This window comes from Sesamum indicum, linkage group LG11 (genome assembly GCF_000512975.1).
Source record: "Sesamum indicum cultivar Zhongzhi No. 13 linkage group LG11, S_indicum_v1.0, whole genome shotgun sequence".
In the NCBI taxonomy this organism is placed as follows: domain Eukaryota; kingdom Viridiplantae; phylum Streptophyta; class Magnoliopsida; order Lamiales; family Pedaliaceae; genus Sesamum; species Sesamum indicum.
In genome coordinates, this window is record NC_026155.1 from 476,390 (window position 1) to 484,534 (window position 8,145).

Genomic DNA, 8,145 nt, shown 5'->3' on the forward strand with positions numbered 1-8,145 from the left:
CCTCTTGTACATATGAAAGTTGCTGTTATGATGATCATGTTCTCTATCTGCTATTTGCATATGCTGTTCTGTGCATACATCTGATCTCTTTTGTTCTTTGTGATTTTCTTGGTTTCCTTGTGTTTCTATGAATATTTCTTAATGGAAATAAACACTTATTTTGTTCCTTATCATCAGTATTACCTGTAATTCTTGGAGAAAATTGACCAATTTTCTTTGCAACTCCATCTCAAAGCATACTGGAGACTTTATGTATGTTACATAGGGCATTATAGTCGATACATACACCCACCCATAATCCTGGAGACTGCCGTATGGGACGGCTGATGAAGAATTTGAACCTCTCATCATCTTCATTTAAGGCCATCACTTACCAAAACTCCATGTTTTTTCACATGCCTCTTCAGACTCTGAAATGATAGGCCGTTGTGTTTTTCCAATTGATTGCCCTAGCAACTCCACGAATGCCACAGTTGCTACCACCAGATTGCATATTAGCATATGGTTGGCAGGTTATTGACAGTTGGCTGCTCCGGTTTTTGGCCAGGTCAGTTTGAATTGGATGGAGTTCACAGTGATCTTTACTTGACGTGGAACTCCATAAATTGCCTAGCTCGTGAAGATCAAATTGTATCTACAGGTCAATATCATTCCAAATCTTGATTTCTGGCTTGTTTTACCCCATTAAAGACCTTAAGGCCAAACCCTGTTATGTCTCTCTGTTCTATGTTTCGTCATCTGTTATTCCCTCATACTATATATCTTAGCAATTATCTTACACATGAACATCAGGAACATAATTAACTTGCAGGTGAACTCAAGGGTAAGTTGTGGACCATTTCAGCTAAATCACCCTTTTGCAACCCATCCTTTGTAACAATGGGCACAATATTCATAATCTGTTTGTTGTGCCACGTGCACTCGCTAGCTGGGAGAAACAAGACCAACTCCAGCTCACCCACGGCCAATGTACTGCCAGTATCTACTAGAGCCAACTGCAGCAGCACCATCCTCAACTAGAGGGCTGAACGAGTTCAGAATCAATTATTGCAAAGACTTGGTGGTTCTTAGTGAAAGCATATCACATTCAGGGCCTGATTCTATTACCAGCTCCATATGCTTAGAGAGCTTTCATCCCAAAGAGATCCTGAAGCATTGCCAACTGTGAGCATTGTTGCCATGTTACATCAGCTTATATTATTGGACTTGTTGACTTCTACATTAGAGACCTTTCCATGTAACAATTACACATTAGAAGTATCTCGATTCTTGAAAAGCTCGGATCGCAGTTCATCAGGATCCCAATTTCATCATCATGTTCATATGATAATTCATGAAATTTTGGTGATCTTACCGAAGTTTGAGTTACAAATGGTACTCATAACCCAGAACTTCCTGATTTAAGTAAATTCATTTATTTGGACCATGATTTTACTGAAAGCCTGGGATCCAATTTGAACCCCGTACATGCGTGCGTAGCTTAAATCGAAATGAAGAAATACAGTCTCTATAACAAGAAGAAGAGCACAATGATTTACAGACTTCTATAGCATCTGACATAAACCTTCAGCCTATATCACATATGGTTGAACTAGAGCAAAATGATGAACCAAGTCAGTTGAGGCACACAAGATATTTCATTTCTTGGCAAACAGCTTCTTTGGAAGCATTTCCAATGGTGTGGTCTTGAGCAGGAAGAGCCTGGCTGCACGTTCTTGCAGGGTACCCCCACATTTCAAACCCCGGACTTGAAGTTCTGATTTTAATCGCTCCATGCCAAGAGCCTGTGTATCAATCATAGTTATACAAAATCAATGGCCAACACCCAGTGTTTAAAATAACACAAATTATAACCTAGGCAAGACCACGACGATAAGTTTTATGCACTAATTAAAGAGACCACATCATTACCGACATACCTCTAATTCCCCTGCTGAATGATATTCATCAAAGTTGAGGGGCTTGTCTGAGTCTTGAACTACTGCACTCGCAGACAATGATTCTTCCTGAACTGGCTCTGGCACTTCTGCAGCAGAAGGAACTACTTCCTTTAAACAAGAGACACCAGGTACCTGGGTTATTTTTTCTACATTGGAAGAGTGAGATGTACCAGGCACATTTACATCAACTCCATGATGCTCCATATTTTCCGCAAGACTCTCTAAAGCATTATTATTTCTTTTCCTTGTGCCATCATCACCACATACATCCGGACCTCTACCTGGTCTAAAAGATTCTTCACTAACATTGCCTTCTTCCTCAGAGCCACTCCCAGAGGAACCTTGATCAAGATGTCCATCATCATGTTTTCCACCAGTAAATGAACTTGAACTTCCTTCTGCTTCTTTGCTTGAATCTGAATGACTCCCACTATCTATAATAACAGATTTATTGTCCGCCCCTTCTTCATCTTCATCACTATCATCCTCACTGTCACTATCACCAAATTTTCTCTTTCCCATCCTGAAAAGACCAAAAAAAAAAAAAATGCCATCAAAAGGTGAATCCTGGACATAGCAACATTAATTATTTTCCAAATCTCTAGCACATAGCAATATGATTACTGTTATATCATAAAAGTGATAAACCTGTAATATATCAAGAAAAGTAACTTTGTTAATAATCCACCAACTTTGCCAGGATCTATATGTCAGGGGATAAATTTCAAACGCCCCACGATATTGTAAAAAGACAAACCAATACTCAAAGGGTTTTAAGAATTTCCTACCATATCTTCAAGCGCTTGGAATCAGATTCACCTCCCACCGCGCTACTCTTCCTCTTCGAGCTCACCAACCCCTTAATTGACTCCCTGACTGACCTCTCCACCTCCTCCATACACTTGGCTGAATCCTCCCTATACTTAGCCACATACTTCTCAGCACTATCACCCCCATTGCTCTTCCCCTTCTTCACCACCTCCTTTGCCTTCTTTTTGATATACTCCTCGGCCATCTTCTCCAACTTCCTCTCCTCCGCCTCTGCCCTCCACTCTTCCAGCTTCTTCTCCGCGTTGACGTGCCTCAGCCTCCGGCCACTCATATCCCTACAAGCATCGAAATTATTCGTTTTCTTCTGCCCGGCCTTGGTCGCCGCCCCTCTCAGCAATGATCCAAACCCTCCCTTTCCACCCCTAAGCCTCAGCAACAAATGCACCACCACCGGAAACTTGGCAAAATCCTGCGACCCATCAAAACCCACCGCATTTCCGGACAAATCCGAGGAGGACAATCCACTAAAATTTTGATTTTGAGAAAATCGGGTCTTACAAGTGGAACCACCTAGGGTTTCATCGAACAAAAAGTTTCCGAGGGATTTAGCTATATTCAGGGTTTGGTGGTCATGGAGGATACGCGAATCATTGAGTAGGAGGAGCTGGAAGTGAGAGGGGATGGAGGTCAGTGTCTGAATGCGGTGTTTCAGGGTGGAGACGGAGATGGAAGGGGTAGTAAAATTTATGATCCTGTGCCTTCCATTAAGCAATTTCACAAACACCTGGTGGATATCAGATTCAAACACCTCCATCGGCAGCTTTGACCAATCCAGAAACGCTGGGCAGGTTCCTCTTCTCTCTTCAACCGATACAAGGTAGGAGATTAAGAATGAAACGAAGATCCTTTGCCAGTTATATGTGAACTGGGTCTCCACTTCTATGTCTGAAGCCGCCGTCAGGTGGGTTTTGGGCTGGAGAGTTATATATTAATGGACCAACTCCACCAGGTAAGGCCCAACCCATGTCTCCTGTCATTGGCAAAAATTTGATTATTTAGTTTTTAAATAAAATTGAATAATAATACGATATTATAAAAATTTAATGGTAGTATTCAAACTTTAGTACCCTTGTAAAATAAAATTGAATAATAATACGATATTCAAATGTTCGGGCAATTGCATAAGTTTTTAAAAATATTTTGATAAGATGTTATAAAGTGTCCTAAATGAATGATTCAAAATATCCAAATGAAACTGATGGAGGAGCAGCAGCAACACTATGATCCTATGGTAATAATTAAACTGGGGCTTAATGCTGCCTGAAATCGAAGCTCAAACAAGACACACATGATCAAATCATTAAACATTAATTTGTTGTGCATTGATGACTTCTCCCTCATTTGGCAATAGAGTCGTGTTGTCTATGTATCTCTTGGCACGAAGATGAAGCTCGGCTTCATAGATGGAACTTCTCCACGACCTGCCGGTGGTTCACCGAATTTGAGGAATGGAGATGTGTAGACTTAATGGTGACATCATGGATCTGGAATTCCATCTCAAAAGATATCGTAGAAGCCTTTATGTGCTGTGCGTCTTCACAAGAGTTGTGGCTTGCAATACAGACCAGATATGGCTGTAGTAATGGCCCTATGGTGTTTCAAAATACAGAGATATATTTGTTCAGTTTTGCAAAAGGATCTATCACTCACTGCCTATCTTACAAAATTAACAAAACTTTGGAATGAACTTGCTTGTCTTGCGCCTGTACCAAAAGTGTACATGTGGAAGTTGTATCTGTCTGTGGATAGGACAACATAAGACTTGCCTAGTCAGAGTAAATTTACGAAGGTGGGAATAAACTCGATTGGATTTTTATGTACGAAGAGGTAAACACAAGCATGGTAATTATAAATGGGAGGCATAAAATCAAGAGGTAGACTACTCTTATTTTAGCGGCCTCCAGTAACTATTCTAACAATCACCGATTTCTATGAAGGATTTCCTGCACTAAAATCAGGCTCAGCTGGCTTCTGAAACAGTAGAGGTGGTAATCTTGGAGATGAAATTATGTTACGTGGATGATTACATCGCAAGTTTCCTAGCATATTGGTGGCAAATCTTGATGCGTAAACGGTTGCAGCAAGGCTTGGCAAACTACCCGATCCTTCCTTGGACAACGGATTCTGCAGTGTATCTTCTGCTTCTTGCAGCAACTTTGCAATCTTCCTTTTGTAATGCTGACGCCATGCTGCTTGTATAAAGCAGGCACCCCATGTCCTCCACTGCTGGGAATAGAACCTGAAGCAAGTTTTTTTTTGGAGAAAGACTAAATTATCAATAATTGTGAGGGTAAGCTCTTGTTAACCTATGGAAACTTGATCTCTGAACTTGCCTATAAGTGTGCTGAAGCTGCTTGCTGTGTAGATGTTTAAACTGGGACATGACAGATTTCAAGTCATCCGGCGTTAAACAGAAAGCCTCAACGTCTTTGACAGCCTGCACGGTTCTGGTCGAGATAGGAAGGCTGGAACAAGAGTTGGGGTCGAGAGCCCATGTCACAAGTTCTTCCCCACAGAAGTCTCCAGCTGTGAGATATACCGAGTTGAAGAAACTGGTTCCGCCACGATTTGTTGTCATAGTCAATATGTTACCTTTCATTATGAATAGCATCTCATCAACATGATCTCCCTCGTGAAAAATAAAGCTGTTCTCCGTGTAGAGAACGGGCTTTAGACAAGAACACATTGCATCCAACAACTGTTCGTCCATTCTCTCAAAAACCGGCACCTAGAATGATTAGCTAACAACTTTAACATGGCGATCATACAATAGAAATGGAAATAAGTAGAAATTGATTGAAGTGTGCTAACTCTTGTTAATAAAGTCCAGCAGAGATGGCGCTTGATGTCCCTCCTCAAATCCTTAGGAAAGTTACTGATCAAGGATTGTTCCTCGACGCCTCTTTTCTCTTGCCATTTGTACTGTTCGTATCGTCTTATACGAGCCCTCAAGTCCTGAGGAAGCATGCGGTGGGACATCCATTGCTCAATATCCTGACGTCTCATTCTCGCCTCTTCTAGCCTACCAGCGACGGACTGTACAAATTTCTGCAACAAGAAAACTCATAAGCATGCACAAAGGCAAAGTTTAGGTAGGTAATAAGTAACATATCTCATAATTTTGTCAAGGTTTTAGATGCGTCCCGTCACCTGTATGCTGCTGCTGATGACAGACGCAACCAGAACCAGCCCAGTGATGGAGATGAAGAGGGCAAAAATAATTTCTCCTACAGAATTGCTTGTATTCAGATTCTGACCCAATGAACTACACTCAACAAACCAGAATTTTGAAAAAAAAAACATATTTTAGTTTGAACCTCAATCGAGACTTCACTAGGAAATAAGTTATAAGATTGAAGCAGTGGAAAACCTCAAATTTCGCCAGCCCCACCAAAAGCAATTGAAGAATTTCCTAGTGAAGTCTGTTTGTTCAACCACATGAGACTTAAGAGCATAAAGAAACATGCCGAAGTCAAAGTCTGCAGGGCTCATTATCTGGTCAGGCTCAAGAAGCGGACATGAAGAATTCAGAAATGAAGTGTCTCCACGGCCCACCCCGCAATAAAGATCCTCTAACTTACAACCATTATGATCACTACATGCCATCCGCCAACATCTCTCCTTGCGTTCTATCGCGATCACGTACCACAGTGCTCCAAACACCTGAAAACGAGATTTGCAGACACCCGCTGGATCAGATGTTGCAAACGAGATTTGCAGACACCTGTAAATTGGTTTCTTCCCTAGACTAGGAGAGAGAAGTAATCAAATCCCTACTATCATTCCTAACAAACATATATTATACAACTTCGTTTTCTTCAACTCTCCCCCCAAACTAGAGCATAGATATTAATTGAGCCAACTTGTTGTAGAGAATAATCCACTCAAGTCCCAATTATATATAGTCTTTCTTTGTAATAAAACATCTCCTAGTTGATCTCCTGTCTCCATGTGATTATACCTATATCTATTTTGTACATAGAAAGAGAACATAAACTAGAAAATAGATAATCAAATCCTAATTATACAATCTCCTAGCTAGTATATACTTACATAAACAACCTCCATACTGAGAAGGAAGAAATTAACTTACATGACTGGCAAGGATGCATTGAAGGAGATTGTAAGCGGCTGCAGGCCAGGCCGTGTCAGCAAATACTGCGCCTGAAGCTGTGACCTCCTTGGATAAGGGATAAATCCGAAGAGATCTTGGGATGTATTGCGCCAAAATAACCATCTTCAGGAGGTCATTTGTGGGTAGAGAAATTGGAGCATTTACAATCAGAATGACTACCTGACAGACGAAACAAACAACCAAAGGAGTTAAGTACGACATAACGCAACAAGTTTTAGTTAATAGTTTTATTTGATACTCAAACAGAATGTAGTAATACCTGAGGTAGAGGAAGAATTGACAAAATGTCTACGATGAAGTAGGACGAGAGATATCGTTTGGCTATCGCTCTACGATCCTCGATCAGCTCGCCCCTTCCAAATACTCGAGAAGAAGGGGCAATGAATCCAGTACGAAACTGCAAAACAATATGAAATACGTAGAAAATGTCAAGGAATGAGCGAAGAACACAGGCAGTGATCTTCAGTTTCTCGTCCATGGATAGACATAGGTTCTTGGCATCAACCACTGGTGCGTAGAAGAAAAGCGGATCCAGGAATAAGGAAATCGTACAAGAAATAACAAACATTTTGTTCCACATTAGAAGAAAAGGCCCTTGAGGATCAACAACATTCTTCTTGGGGCTTGATTTTGGTCTATTGCTTCGTGTGTGGTCGCCATCTCTCAAACTCTTTACCTCCTCCAACCTGAAAATGTTGCAGTACATAACAACATAAGCATCAGGACACAGTGAACTTAGTGCTGTACGTAGTTGTAAGACAGAGACACAAGTGACACTGTAGTTATACTTGAACTATCCTTACATATTTCTTTCCATAGTTCCCAGTTGAGGAAACAGCTTTATTACTCTCCTCTTCTGTGAACTGTGAATCTCTTATGATCATCACTTCATTAAGCACAAAAGACACGAAAATCACAAAATTCCAATCATCGAGAAGAGATCATTGTACCAAATATATGTTTAGTGTCTTGAAAACGCAGCTTTGAGGTAAGAAACTTCCCAGAAGTGACTTAGTCGGACTGAGAGGAGGATTGGCAGCGGCTTATTGGTTAAAATAATATACATATATATATAATATTTGCTCTTTGACCAAAATGGTATCCTAAGCCGTAGACTCGTGAGGGTATTTTCCCCAAGTATACATGATATGTATTTTCATTATTTAGTGCATTTTCTCATTTAAAATTTAGTGTATTTTTTTTATTATTTATTTAAAAAAAAATATTACGTCCTACCTA

At 40.5% G+C, this 8,145-nt stretch overlaps 2 protein-coding genes across 3 annotated transcripts; both read right to left on the bottom strand.

Annotated features, from left to right (window-relative positions):
* On the bottom strand, window positions 1,492–3,625 carry LOC105173086 (protein SDE2 homolog). 2 transcript variants are annotated; one of them, XM_011094736.2, is made up of 4 exons: window positions 2,729–3,625; window positions 2,111–2,463; window positions 1,920–2,026; window positions 1,492–1,784 (listed from the first exon to the last, which is right to left on the bottom strand). In XM_011094736.2, exons 1-4 carry the CDS (start codon window positions 3,523–3,525, stop codon window positions 1,638–1,640), a joined length of 1,404 nt encoding a protein of 467 aa, XP_011093038.1. In that variant the 5' UTR covers window positions 3,526–3,625; the 3' UTR covers window positions 1,492–1,637. The 2 variants fall into 2 exon arrangements, with proteins under 2 accessions (XP_011093038.1, XP_011093037.1); XM_011094735.2 differs by having other exon boundaries at window positions 1,920–2,463; window positions 2,729–3,623.
* LOC105173138 (cyclic nucleotide-gated ion channel 1-like) lies at window positions 3,910–7,850 on the bottom strand. Its single transcript, XM_020697775.1, has 8 exons — window positions 7,710–7,850; window positions 7,166–7,592; window positions 6,865–7,065; window positions 6,142–6,434; window positions 5,922–6,036; window positions 5,583–5,819; window positions 5,105–5,499; window positions 3,910–5,010 (listed from the first exon to the last, which is right to left on the bottom strand). The coding sequence occupies exons 1-8, from the start codon at window positions 7,721–7,723 to the stop codon at window positions 4,701–4,703; spliced, it is 1,992 nt and encodes a 663-aa protein (XP_020553434.1). The 5' UTR covers window positions 7,724–7,850; the 3' UTR covers window positions 3,910–4,700.

Bases quoted from the DNA above. Each gene is read 5' to 3' on its own strand.
- LOC105173086 (XM_011094735.2), bottom strand. From the start codon at position 3,525: ATGGAGGTGTTTGAATCTGATATCCACCAGGTGTTTGTGAAATTGCTT. The intron at 2,464-2,728 runs GTAGGAAATTCT...TGGTCTTTTCAG, and splicing joins TCCAAGCGCTTGAAGATATG to GATGGGAAAGAGAAAATTTG. The intron at 1,785-1,919 runs GTATGTCGGTAA...ATTGATACACAG, and splicing joins ATTCAGCAGGGGAATTAGAG to GCTCTTGGCATGGAGCGATT.
- LOC105173138 (XM_020697775.1), bottom strand. The intron at 5,820-5,921 runs GTGACGGGACGC...TTCTTGTTGCAG, and splicing joins TCATCAGCAGCAGCATACAG to AAATTTGTACAGTCCGTCGC. The intron at 5,500-5,582 runs GTTAGCACACTT...TAATCATTCTAG, and splicing joins GCTGGACTTTATTAACAAGA to GTGCCGGTTTTTGAGAGAAT.